Source organism: Festucalex cinctus, chromosome 1 (genome assembly GCF_051991245.1).
Source record: "Festucalex cinctus isolate MCC-2025b chromosome 1, RoL_Fcin_1.0, whole genome shotgun sequence".
NCBI lineage: Eukaryota > Metazoa > Chordata > Actinopteri > Syngnathiformes > Syngnathidae > Festucalex > Festucalex cinctus.
Window position 1 is genome coordinate 52,523,408 of NC_135411.1, and position 14,636 is coordinate 52,538,043.

Consider the following 14,636-nt stretch of genomic DNA (forward strand, 5'->3'; position numbering starts at 1 on the left):
ACATTCCAAAGACATGCATGGCAGGTTAATTGGGCGCTCCGAATTGTCCCGAGGTGTGCGTGTGAGTGTGGATGGTTGTTCGTCTCTGTGTGCCCTGCGATTGGCTGGCAACCAGTCCAGGGTGTCCCCCGCCTACTGCCCAGAGCCAGATGAGATAGGCGCCAGCAGCCCCCGCGACCCTTGTGAGGAATAAGCGGTCAAGAAAATGGATGGATAATAATAATAATACATTTATTTTGTATAGCGCTTTTCAAAGCACTCAAAGACGCTTCACAGAAAGTCCCAAAAAAATGAGGACATGATAAAATCAGTACAAAATTCTTTAAAAAAAAAAAAAAAAAAAAAAAAGTCCAAAACATAAAATCAATACACGTATAAGATCAGTATAAAACTAAGCATTCATAATACTAAACATTAGACATTAAAGGCGACTTTGAACAGATGGGTTTTGAGTTCTTCTTTGAAAGGGGAGAGGTCAGAGCAAGCATGGAGTGGTTGGGACAGTGAGTTCCAGAGAGTGGGGGCGGCAATGGAGAAAGCTGGATGAATTGTAGTTTTACAGTTTTGGATCGTATACCAAAGAATGCTACGGCAGTAATTAATTCTGAATGTAATACTAATGAAAGCATGGATCAAGGTTTCGGCAGAAGAGAAAGTGAGTGAAGAGCGAAGTCGTGCTATATTTTTTAGGTAGAAAAAATGCAGTCCGGCTTATTTGCTTGACGTGAGGTTCAAATGAAAGAGGATGCCAAGATTATGGATGCATGTTACTGTGACTTACAAAAATATCAAAATACACTTTTTTTTTCTTTTTTTTTAAATAATATAATAAAACGTACTTTGTTTTGGAAAAACACTTAGGACGACTATGTTACTGTATTCTAATGGTGGCCATGATGGTGGTACTTACTGAGAGCTGAGGATTTATTTATTTATTTATTTATTTATTATTTTAAGGTAGTATTTGAAAAAAAGAAAAGAAAAAACACTATTGTAAAAGCAAAGTGTACTGAAAACCACTGTGGGTTGACTGGAACATTGTGCTTTGTGCCACTGAGAGGCGGTGTTGCACTATTTTGTGCACAGAATCTATTGCAACATCAGTCCGGGTGAAGCGGGGTGGTGCTGAGGCCCCACTTTGGCTGTGCAAGTGTAGAGCGAGCTGTTGTTACGTTTAGATGTCGAGGGAAAAGTTGGAGCTCACTTGTGCATGATCATCCATCATGCTGCATTGGAACCTCTGAGGATAACATTTTGGAACGGAATACTCCGCCTGGAATGGTCGCTCATGAATGCACGTTTTCTCACACTGGATTTTCTAACTTCTATTGCGCTCTTATTTTTTTCCAATCTGGTGTTGCTGCTGACAGTGGCAAGCGTGCGGAATTAGCAGGTACGCGTTTAGCCCACTAATTTTTTTCCAATCATCTGAACTCTGCGGAGGTAATTATAAGTACAGGAGGACATGGCGAGCGAGAGGAAACCGAGGCTCTGTGTCATGACAAAGGGGGAGGAAGGCTACGGCTTCCACTTGCACGGTGAGAAAGGCAAGACCGGCCAGTTCATCCGCAAAGTGGAGCCCGGCTCATCTGCAGAAGCGGCGGGCTTACGCGCGGGGGACCGTGTGGTTGCGGTCAACGGTGTCAACGTGGAGAGAGAGACGCATCACCAGGTATTCACCATGCATCATAATGGAGTAGTCAACATGTAGCCCCTTTGACCCCCAAAATTCAACTTTTTTTTTTTTTTTTTAAGCCACCCATGGAAATGGAATTATCACCTTTTTACTTCTATGACGAAAGAAATATGGTCTTACATCACACTGACATTAGTGCACAGTATTTCTTTATATTACAATTTTATGTTTTGAGTTATTTCAGTGACTCCATTATATTTATTTTATTGACGTATTAATCAGGTCTATTTTGAACTCCTTTAATGTGATCTACAGTATGCTCCCCTAAAACACTAACTGTTTTAAAATTGCTGTGTACCAAAAGCACTATTTTGGGGTGTACGACCCACACTGAAAGGCCATAGGATTGCTAAAAGTGTCATTTAAAATTTTGAAAGCGCCTTTCCGCCTTACATCCAGGGGTGTTAAACTCAATTTGTTGTTGCAGTTTCACTCAGAGAGCATGTTGTGACTGTGAAAAAAAAACAACACAGACATGTATGACCTCACGTACATTTTCAACAAGACATTTCACCTGCAATATCATTGAAAATAATGTGTAGCAAACAAATATGTTTGTCTACAACCTATGCCTTCAAAATTAAAAGAACAAACGCATTTAGCAACACAAAGTAGAAACTTTATTTGCTTAAAATGCATAAAAAAAACAATGTTGTGGTCCAGAATATGGCACTCAGGCCTTATGTTGACACCCATGTCCTACGCCTACTGGTTCATTCTCTAAACTGCATATTGATACATAATACATTTTATAAGCAGCAGGATCACACTGGTCGCACGTGACACGACAAACTTCCAAGCACATGAATGTTGTCGTTTGCAAACCTGTTGCTCAAGAATGTTGCGTGGAAGTGCCTTGACAGTCATTCCGCGAAGAGGTGTCACTGGGTAATGATGATGGACAGAAATGAGGATGTGACAACAAAGTAGTACAGTTTTACCGCTCGTGGAAGATTGCAACAAGGTACTGTACATATATCCGTACCAAATTCCTGCTGTTTGATCACATCATTGTGGATTTCTGGTCAAGTTAAAGCCCAATCTCTGCAGATCATGTTGCTCACACAGAATACTTAAGTTGTTCATTTGTGCCCACCATTGCACTTTGTCTCCCACCCTCAGGTGGTACAGCGGATCAAAGCCGTGGACAATGAGACCAGATTACTGGTGGTGGACCAGGAGACGCACGAATGTCTGCGTAACTTGCGCCTCACGGCCACAGAGGAGATGGCCATCCCCGGAGAGGAGCCGCCTCCCCCGTTCTCTCCCCCGGATCCCCCCAGCCCTGCGCCGACTTCGCTCCCGTCCTCCCCCAGCAAGGACACGCATGAGGAGGGGGGGAACGGCTCTGCCATGCTACAGTCCATGCTGCAGAGGAGTAAGAGTTGTCAGGTGCCGAAACACACCAGGAGGCTGCCGTCGTTAGCTGTGAAGAAGGTAAACGCCTCACCTCCTTTCATAATCACCGACAGAAATAGAGGGGTTGCTCCATCAGATACCCCAAAAGGTTTAAGTCTAAGTAAACTGTACTACTACTACTACGGAGAACAGTGTAAATCTGCCCGGTGACATCATCGGGGTCAATGTTGAAATGGGAAATGTGTGAAGTTTGAGTGAATAGCTTGCTTAGCTAGCTACATCACGCTATACATTTCACTGTCAAATAAGCACATTTGCGCCATTAATCCAAGCAGGGTTGGGGAATCCAGGTCCAGAAGGTAAAAACCCTGCCACAGTTTGGCTTTAGACACAGATGCTTCCACTCAACTGGCAGGTAAACAAGCTCTTTTCCACCTCTTGAGTAGAAGCACCTGTGGCTAAAGCCAAACTGCTTAAGGGATTTTCCTTTCTGGACCTGGGTTCCCCAACCCTGAATTCAATCAGATTTTAAGTCAACAGACTTTAAGTCAAACAAAAAAACAAACACACAACCAAAAAAAAAACAAAAAAACACTCAATAGTATGCTATGCTAGGCTACAAATTATGCTACTATGCTAGCCTTTAGCTGCATCTATAAGGGAGTTTGTTTTGGTCGCCTAAAGTATACCACAATACGAATATACACATGCTGAGTTTGTTCGTTGTCCTGTGAGGTCTGACACATCTTCAAATTGGTTCAGATATTAAACATTGTGACGTGTGTGCCTCGCTTTAGTTTATCCATATCCAGCTCATGCCTTACTTTATGACCGGCGAGCTTGTCATGTAATGCGTGCAAATCTTCTGAGTGGCCAGGAGGCTTTTTGAAGGTCTCTTCAAGATGTTATGTTGGAAGAGGTCAACAATCCAGGAAGTTAAGACGCTGTGACCTTTGAAAAATGAAGATTTGGCGTAGATTCTGCAAAACAGGAAATCCACAGAAATGCATCCTTGTCACACAGACTCTCATCCTCTTGTAGTTATTTACATCTTGGTCTTAGGTGCAATGCAGCAACATGAAACATTTCAAACTCTCTAAATTCACTCTTAAGATGCGTGTTGACATAAAAAAAAAAAGTAACATGCTTCCTCACGCTGCAGCACTGGAGCTCAAAGATGCTCTTCCACATGTGTTCTCACTTAGATGCACACCATCCATATGTGAGTGGCTCTCTTTCAATGGGAAAAGTGACAAGGCCTATCAGTTATATCCGGAATGTTTGTATGTGGTTGCCTTTTGTGATCTGTGGAGAGGAATCCCAGTGAGTCACCTTGGTGGTATTCTTAACAAATTATTCTTTTGTCTGACTCTCGTGTTATAACTTCTAAGAATGGAAGTAGAGTTTAACCACATCTTAGGTGTTGTCATTGTATCAATTTAGCAGCACAATAGCGGCATTGCTGCTGCTTCAGAAGAAAGCATGTTTTTAATCCTACCGTCTGTTTATGCTGACGCAGCACATTTGTCTCATGTGGCTTACCGATGCATGAGAACTAAAAACTCTACCAGAATTGTTCTGCAATGGGAGCTGCATAGAACCTCTGACATCAGTAGGAATGGGACCCCCTCTGAAAAGGGGCCAAACAAAGCATGTGCAAGGCAGTTGAGTCATGCAATGAGGGGGCTAAATAGTCCATGTATGTACTGATGGAGGGTGTGCGCATTTTTTGTTGCTGCTTTTAAGGATTTTTTTGTGTGTGTGAGACAAAATAGGACAAAAACAACTCAACGAGGACATTCTGTGAATCCGGTTTGCTTCAAATGCTATGGGCTATTTTGTTACAAAAACATTATACAATGGAACTTTAAGTCTAACTTAAACAGTCATTTGGCACCCATTTTGTTTATATTTGGAAAAATAATATATAGTAGTAACAGTAGAGCTAATTGAAATTGAATGAACCTCCAACTGTGGCCATCATAAAAAGTTCTTAGTTTTTTTGTTGTTTTTTTTTTGTTTTTTTCAACAGTAACGTTTTACATTCTTAACTGTCGTTTCGTGTCAAAAGAAGCTGTCCACTGATGGTAAAAACACTCATTGGTGTTGTTTATGGTCCTCATTCAAGTCCCTTGTCACCAATGTTAAACATAACACTTTGACTCTACCTTCATGATAACAAAAGACGACACAAATGTTGACACTCACTTACATTCAGGGTTAATTCTCTGATGCTTGTCTATTTTTATGCGTGATTTCTTAAGTGTATTTTTCTTTAGTTTTTTTTTTTTGTCTTCCATTTTTGAGGTTCTGGCATATTTTATTTCACATTTAACGGCTTTGAATTAAAAAAAAAAAAAAAAAAAAAAAAAAAAAAAAAGCATTGTTAAGTAAACTTTGAACCAAAGCTCTATTAAAGTCTTGTCTATTTGTCAGATCGTTATATTTATTGGACTTGAGCAAAAATTCGAAGTACGTGTACAATAGTGGGAATGTCAGCACTGTTTTCGCAAACTGGCAACAGACGACTGGCCTTACCACAGACATTCTTGTTACTCTTACACACTCTTGGCTTGTGAATAAGACAATTACTCCTTGATTGGCTGCATTGTGTCAATGCCACAAATACTGTTGAGCAATTAAAGGTGGATTCAATGATGTTCTTGAAAAGTGGAAGCCATCATCTGTTTGTGACGTTTAAAAAACTGCACATGCGGAAGACCATCCTACCAGCTCTCCTGCTCGTCTGGGGGAAACGCCTCTCAAATGTCGCTAACGTCCGAGCTCATCTTCATCATCATCTTCATCAGCCTCTGCAGCCGGCCTCGCTTCATACGGATGTCCTCTTGCGGCTCTCAGCTATTTTCAAAGTACGCGGTCAGCTCGGTGGAGCTACAACGATGAATGGCCAAATCCGAAGCTCACTACACGAAGCTAGCTACGTGCTACAAACACTCGAAGTGCGCATGCGCAGCTAGGAACGAGCACGGACAACGTCGTTACGCAGATTGATTGACAGGACCGAGAAACAATCTTTAAGATGATCCACCCGGAAGACGCAGCCACAAAAATATCCTTGAATCCGCTTTTAAGTCGCCTAATATAAACGTCACTCGTATGTGTTTGTACTGTATATTACAGCTTGAACTTAACACCCCAAATCCATGCTCACTATTACTGTTGACATTAATGAACGAGTTCTGAATCAATTCCAATAGAATTTGTACTTTTGCTGAAAAACATGTCGTAGTCCAAAATATGAAAAATCCAATTTGATCATAACGGTAAATGATAAATGAGTGCACTTAGCTTTATCTACACCATGCGTTGTCCAAAGGCCTCATTCTTTTTTTTTTCTTTTTTTTTAACCATATCGGAACGTAAACCCACACACTGAAGCTGCCCCGTCCATCTATCTATGGAAAGGTTTTCCTTTTTAGTTTAAATTAACTTACTTTAACCTCTAGGAGCCTTTGCTGTACTGTGGCCAACAGCAGAGCCCAGCTTCTTGCTAGCACTAAGCTAACCTGGGTTTCATCACCAGGCCAGTGTCCCAAGTTGGCAAACTACTTTCGTTTGTTGCTCGGACGACGTGAGAAGCGACAAAGGCGTCGATACACTGCCTAGCTGGGGTTTATAGTGACTTAATAGTTGAAATGAACGCTAATTAGCCGGCAAAATATTCCCTGCATATACTGTATACAGTTTGCAAACACAGTTGGGTGTCATGTTTGAATTCAGTGCGTTTTCACACGGCACATGCACACTCCCCACTTACATGTACATTTCTCACACATACTGAGAAAAGAGTGTTCCCATTCAAATATTCCTCTGTGACATTTTTTTAAATTAGCAAATAGGTGAAAAATGGTTACTGCTTCATGAAAATTAAACTCCCCCACATTTAGTTGTTTGTTGCATGAACGTATACTTTTGATTTGTGACGCCGCCGGTGATAACGCTGACAGATGCACACACACACAGTCACTATCAGTGTATCCTTTGCACGTGCCAACATACTGCATAGTGCATATATGTGTGTCTCCACCCTCCTTTATCTTGGCGTTTCGTACGTGTCATCTAACCTGAGCACATACCTGAGGTGTCGAAGCTCTCAGCTTTACGTAACCCTCGCGGCACACGCTCACGTATGCGAGGGGGTGGGCCCCTTTGCTGTCGAAGCCCAAGGTGACGTCTCAGGTATCACTTTCTCGGTACTTCTTTTTACCTGTGGATGTGGACGCACGCTTATTACCAACCCTGGAAGCCATGATGAAAAAGAATGCCAAACAGATATCGTGCAATTCTTCTTCCAACAGAATGCATGGTTCATGTTCCTGGCTCTTATATTGAAGGTGTTATATTGTGGGACTTTGACGTTCTCTTGCAAACATCTTGTGGTGGTTTGTTGGGCAGTATTTCTCTCCAGTCTGGTTGCACTCCCGGTCCACTATGCCAGGTTTGTTTAAAGCTAAACCGGATACTTGTTGCTATGGACATATTGTTCCGAATGCCAATTAAACACGTGGAAGGAATGTTGAAACTTCTCAAAAGCCACAAGTTAAGTGGAAAAGCGTGCTTGTGAATGTTGAATTAGGCCTCACGTCTACTTTTGACTATCGCGGAGTGATTGAAGAATTTAGTACAATTTTGTAGTGCTGTAATTTTACCCCCCAAAATTGGGAGGGGGTGGGGCGTAGGGTTAGAGGAAAATGCTTTGGTGAATGAATGTTATGTGTGAACTCAGGGGTGTCCAAATTGCAAACAGAAATGTGATATATAATTACTTTACGGCAATTTAAACACAAACGGTGTACACAAATATTATCAATACTCACAGGGATATACTGTACATATTCTTTATCCTCTGCAAAGTATGACTAAGGAACATACTGAGGAGATCAAAACATTTCCAATTATATCCGTATGTCCGTATTATACTGCCCCCAGGTGGGCAGGGCGCACACATCACCAGAAGCAGCACAATGTCCATTGAATGTAAGATAAAAAGGTGGCAAAAAGAGTTTCATTTGCTTACATTCCATTTAGTGATGGTATTACTCTGTTTGTAACAAGTATCATATGGGGTGTTATTTTTACAATATTATAAAGTCGATTTTTCCTGGTAAAGACATATTCAAACTGTACTAAAAATAGACACAACCCATGTAATTTACCTGCATTTACCGTACATTCTACATTGGTCAGCAAGGCAGGGAAGAGAAGAAGAAATTGATTTTTATCTCCAACTTCCTTGTTTTCAACTAATCACACATCATTTTGTCAGACTTGCCTCAGAATTGCGATTGTTGGCTCCACTTTCTGTTTGGTGTCAAGGTCACCTTAGTACAGATTGCTCTTGTTTTGGTTCGAAATGTGGAGATGTGATTCCGTTGCTACTCGGTATAGAGGTGAACATCGTGAGATACAAGGCTGTTGGCCACCTAAAAATCATGTAAAATCCTTGACTTTTTGCTTTATCAACAAGCTGACTGTTTCGTTCAATAAAATAATTTGTACAAAGTCAACGTGCTGTATCATATCTTCGCCTATCTTTATCTACGCTGGAGAATGTCAATGTGGCCCTTATGTCAGAAAATGTTTGTGCGCGCATGCCCTAAAGGATTTGCTGCTATGAAAATGTCTTTTTTTATGGCTTGTGTTGCAGCTTGTGCCAAATTAAAAATATATTGCCTTTCCATCACTTTGATAATCTTGGCCTCAGGACAAGTGGAAAAGCCAAAGTCTGAAGAAATGGAGGGAATGTTGTGCCTTGAGCTTGCATTGCTGCTTCTGGAATGAGCTTACTATTCATTGTTGATGTAACTCGTGATGGTAGCAGCAAAATGAATTCTGACGTCTCCAGAACCATTTTGTTTGGTAATTGACAGAAAAATGCATCCAAACTACCGTATTTTCCGCACTATAAGGCGCACCTGAAAGCCTTCAATTTTTTCAAAAGCTGACCATGCGCCTTATAATCCAGTGTGCCTTATATATGGAACAATATTGAGCCGCAACAGGTCTCGCTGTCAAGACGCTATTGGTGACCCTGCACGATTGGCAGAAGATCCCGCCATCTTGGATCGCTAGCTAATACGAATACTTTACCTCAGAGAAAATAATAAAACAGCTGTTTATTCATTTTGGGAGTGAATAGAGTTGTCAGAAAGCTGGTTTGTAATCTATTAATAAAGTTTGACTGACCTGACTGTTTTGTTGATGTTCCCTTTAGCGCAGCACCATCTAATGGATGCATAACGTAACCCCAGTCTCTACTGTAGCGCCTTATACTGTATATGGAAAAAGTTCGAAAATATGTCATTCATTGAAGGTGCGCCCTATAATGCGGAAAATACGATAATCGGATGAGGCTTCATCATACAAGCCAATGAATGACCCAAACCATACTGCCAACACAACCAAGGACTACATCAGGCAGAAAAAATGGAAGGTCTTAGGCTACATTCACACTGCAGGCAAATGTGACCCAGATCGGATTTTTTTTGCCCAAATACGACCTGTATCTGACTTTTTCATGTCAATTTAAATGGCTTAATTCTGATTTTGGGTCACTTTCATATGTGGGCCGAGATTGGATACGTATCCGAATTTGTGCAATGTGACATATGTCGCATATATCCGACCTCCAAAAGTCCAATATGCGCTCCGCGCGGGGGAGTCTACTACTCGGGAGGTGTATGTGAATTGGCAAAGTTGTTTCGAGTCACAGGTCTGACTTTATATTTGACTTGAATGTAATCACCCTTGAAACATGAAGCATAAAGTTGACATTTGTGGTGATATAAGTAATTTAGCAATGCAGACGACTCATTTATCACGCACGGCAATGCCGTGATGTCATTTTCTCGAACAGGCTGGCCTCATTTTCACAAAATATTTCTACCTCCTCCCGCATCAATCCGTAGATATGAAATGGTAAAAATAATTGCCCCGACAACGGACTTATAAAAGTTCGTGACCCTGACACGCTGGACCATAAGTATTTACTTTGGTAAACACAAGGTTGTGAGTGACGTATCTTCTTCTGCGCATGTGAGTCACTTTGGGGACTCATACGTTCACACAGCAGACAGGCTGAGGTCGCAATTAATAGGTAATGTGAACGTTTACTCAAAAAATCGGATTTCCCCCCCCAAAAAAAATCAGAATTGAGCATGATGACCTGCAGTGTGAATGCAGCCTTACTCTGGCTAAGTTGATTACTGGACCTTAACCCAATAGAACATGCACTTTACATCCTGAAGAGAGATTGAAGGGAGAAAATCCATGAACAAAAAAAGAACTGAAAGAGACTGCACTAAAGGCCTGGAAAAGTATTTCAAATGAAGAATGTAAGAGTCTGGTGAAGTCACTAAATATTAAATGTTATTCACTTAAAGTTTATTTAAGTGAATAATAATCTAATAATCTAGATGGAAATACTGTGAATACTTGTATTTTGCAGTGCATGCCATGATCGTCTCTAAACGCCGTAATTGATTAATTCTGAGACCAATCCAGTTCATTTGTGGCTGTGGTGTTGGAATGTGAGTGTGATGTATTGATTTTTGACAGTGCATAGAAGCGTTGCAGCTGCAGACGTACTTTTTGACCTCGGTCTCCAGGACGACAGTGAGAGGAGCATAAGATGCAGCAAATAGCAGACAATAATGCAGAAAAACAAGCCTAAAGTGTGATGGATTTCATTATCAGTGCAGCCATGTGCGCATCTCCGTTGGACAATAAACGCATACATCATAAGCCCTATGCCCACTTCAGTTTAATATTAGAAAAAGCTGTGGCCTGTCAACACTCATGTAGCAGCATGGAAGTTATTGGGATGCATCAGCACCTCAGTTCACTCACGTTCAGGAGAGCACATGTGAAGCCATCTTGCCCAAAAACCCGAATAACCATAATACCCATTTTTTTGTCATCAGTTAGTGAAAAACATGCTCTGTCGGGCACAGATCAGGCCACTGACTTTGCCATTGAAGAAAACAGTACTGGATATGTTCGTCTTGACTTGCTTTTGGACTATGTGAGGTCAGTTTAGCATCTGGTTGAACTGGAACAGAGCATATACACCCCACTATTCATCCAGACAGTCTGTCAGCAGTCATCGCATCATCAATAAACATCACGGAGCCCATTCCATTCAAAGACATCCACAGCCATGTCATAGCACGACCTCCATCAAGTTTGAGAGATTAGGTGGTAACCCAAGCTGCTCCTTCCCTTCTTCATACTTCACTTCTCATTCTTCTCATTATGAAAGTTAACCCTGGGTTCTTCTGATTTAATAACAACTCATCAATGCCACAATAATCTGCAGAGTTTAATTTAAATCGAGGCAACTGGATACGGCCCGTTTAATGCAAAAACCTTTTTTATTTCATATCTTTCTAAATTGTCTTTAGCCTACATTGACTACAAAGGATTTTCATCTAACTGGTTGAAATGATGCTTGCATGATGAACATTTAGACACAGCATACAATTTCTGTGAAAAGCTCAAAGTCACAGTTGAGAGTCTGTTTGATTTCAAATCCCATCCAAGAATCCCAACAGCTGTAATGTCCAAATACTTTTGGTATGTGTGCATCCAGCAGTGAAAGCTGTGCTGAGGAGCAAAGAAGTCTTGCACGCTGTAAAGCTTTTTTTGTTTTGTTTATCCATGTTATCCGGTGTATCACATTTACCTTAAAATGCTTGTTAAGTGGCTTACTGAGAGCGAGTGTGTGCATTTCTTCTGACTAACATCTGGAGCTCGTGTTTAGCAACCCCCCTTGTCCAACCCCTTCCTTTTTCGAATACCAACTATGTTACATCAAGATGCAGGAGTCTGGAACATGCATTTGTGTGTATGTTGGCCTTTTAGATGTCAAAGAGTCTCAAGGGGTGAAATGCAAGACTGATATTTAACCCTCAGTTAGGTTTGTAATGCAGGAGAAACAACCGAGTGTGTGCGTGTGAGCACAGCTGTGTGTCATTTAGTGTTGATCATAAACGTAAATGTGTGTTCACCCCGAGGACATGTGCTAGCCACAACATAATTAACCGAGCAACATTTTTTTTTCTGAACACTGAGTCATGAATGGGGTTGTCTCTTTTGAAGTCACATATAATGGCAACTAATGATATGTCCTTCATACATATAATACGTACAGTACACCCCTTAATGTTTACTGTCAGAATGTGGCAAAACAGGCCTGACGTCTTTTTATGTAATGCATAATTGTCGGGACCTTCTATTCAATGTGGTTTCTCTTTTAAAGGGGAAGTCAACACCCCCCCTCCCCCCAAAAAAATCTTGACAAAAACATTTTCTATGCAGACCCCTAGTCTAAATACAGTAAACTGATTCATATTGTGTTTGCAAAATATGAGTTAAGCAGCAAAATCCAGCATTTTTTTCTTTTTATATCCATTTACTGTCGACTGAAAATGGCATCACAGTTATTCACAAGGGTGTTAAAAAAAAATCGATTTGGCAATATATCGCGATATTACATTGCGCAATTCTCGAATCGATTCAATAGGCGGCTGAATCGATTTTTAAACTGAATGGAACATTAAGCCTTAATATTTTATTTCAATGCTGTTCAAACATGAAACGGATTACAACCTGCATAAGACTGAAGTTTCAGATAAATAAATAATACATTTTCATCCAAATCTTACGCTGTACAAGTTTACTTATTTTCTAAATTTGAATTTAAAAAAATCGCAACAATCGACTTATAAATTTGTATCGGGATTAATCGGTATCGAATCGAATCGTGACCTGTGAATCGTGATACAAATCGAATCGTCAGGTACTAGGCAATTCACACCCCTAGTTGCTCAGGTAACCAATCACGGCTCACCTGTTTTCTGAAGCTGAGACATGAATTTTTGGTTGCTATGGCAATGACAGAAATGATGAAGGCAGTGTGCCATTCATACTATTATGAAGCTATTATTGTAATGTAAAAAACAAAAAAACAAAAAAGCATATTATTACCTTAAATATGATTTGTAAAACATATCAATCTGCATATGTGCTGTCCACACAATTTTGCTGGCATCAAATATTATATGTTTGGCTTGATTGTGTACCACAGAATAGTCCAATGTAAGTCTAGCTCTAATGTGTTCTGCCCTTTGACACCTTCACTTTGCTCCTGTGTGTACTCACAGCTGTGAGGAAGTGTACATTCCCACGCGGTGATTATCACTGTGGCCTCACACACTTTCTGATAGACTGCCGGCCTTGTCCATGATTTTGTAGGATATAAAGTAGGGATGGTGCGTGTGCATTTACAAACTTGAATACCCAGGCCAAACAATATTCTATGTTGCATATACATAATGTGGTATGGATTTGATATATGTGTAACTTGTCCATCTACTGCATATGTCTGAATTTGCCAGTAGGAATAATGCTTCATTTCCTTGCAAATTAAAGATGTGTAAAATGTTGCAAAATGCAATGTGAATAAAATAAATGATCCATATCCAAAATGTAGCTTGCAGAAGTAACTGTGATGGTCAAATTTTATTATTGCAGTGAATTGTGGATTCAGATAAGGAGCTGCTGAATTTTGCTATTCGCGTCTATTTGCTAAATGACCTTTATTAGCCCAAAAGAGCACATTTTACAAACTCTGATTTTATCCTACTCAATTAATTGGCTCAGCCTGAACAAGTTCAACAAAGATCACAGTCAATAGACATTAGGGTGGCAAAGCATGTATGCAGTTCAGGGTATACACGGTAAACGGCATCTACCCCCGATGTGCACCATTCACTAATACAGTGGTTCTCAAATAGGGGTACGAGTACACTTGGGGTACATGAGATTTAAAATATATTTAAAAAGTATATGTAAGTATTCCTAAAAAATATATATAAGTTCATAAAATGAATTTTATATTCAGGAGGCAATTGAATTTCAGTGTCCTAAAAACCCAGCATTTCCCCCATACCAGAATGGTTTGACTCAACTTGTCAGATGCCACCTAGAATCACCTGTCAATCACTTGAAAACTTACTATGATCCCAAATGATGACACTTTATGTTGATGATAATCTGTATGTGCACAAATCTTTATTTATAATTAAATGATTAATTATTAAATAGCTTTTTTATTTCCCAATAGTTCAAGAGACATAAATACAAATAGAGTTCCAAAGTGTAATAATAAATCAGACAATGATGGCACAGCACTCTGTTATTTTTTATATTTTATTTCAGTGAAGACATAGTTCTCGTGTAAGTTTTATGGCAGTTTCCAAATGAATGAAATACTGGCAATATGCCCAACCAGTCAGTATGCGGTCTACCAGTCGACCGTGGACTGCTCCCAAGTTGACCGTGAGTGGGTTTAAGGGGGGAAAATAAGCCTGGTTCGTGTGTGTTCTTATTTTTCAAGTCTTTCTGTAATGGCGACCGGAATGTTAGCTCACTGGAAGCTCTCTGCGCTCCCAAACAAAGACGTACTCGCAGCGTGGGTTCCATCCCAGACTTTAATGTTACATGAAATTGTAGTAAATGCCCAGAGATTATCTTATTGCTTGCTGAAGCGTGTTTGTAG

General features: G+C 40.4%; 1 protein-coding gene across 1 annotated transcript in view; it reads left to right on the plus strand.

Moving 5' to 3' along the window:
- The first annotated feature begins 504 nt into the window (after positions 1 to 504).
- LOC144033307 (Na(+)/H(+) exchange regulatory cofactor NHE-RF2) overlaps positions 505 to 14,636 on the plus strand; it is a 30,170-nt gene continuing 16,038 nt past the window's right edge. Inside the window, exons 1-2 of the mRNA XM_077541352.1 lie at positions 505 to 1,672; positions 2,819 to 3,133. Of these exons, the coding sequence (XP_077397478.1) occupies positions 1,466 to 1,672; positions 2,819 to 3,133 (522 nt within the window). The 5' untranslated portion in view covers positions 505 to 1,465. The remainder of the gene's footprint in view (positions 1,673 to 2,818; positions 3,134 to 14,636) is intronic.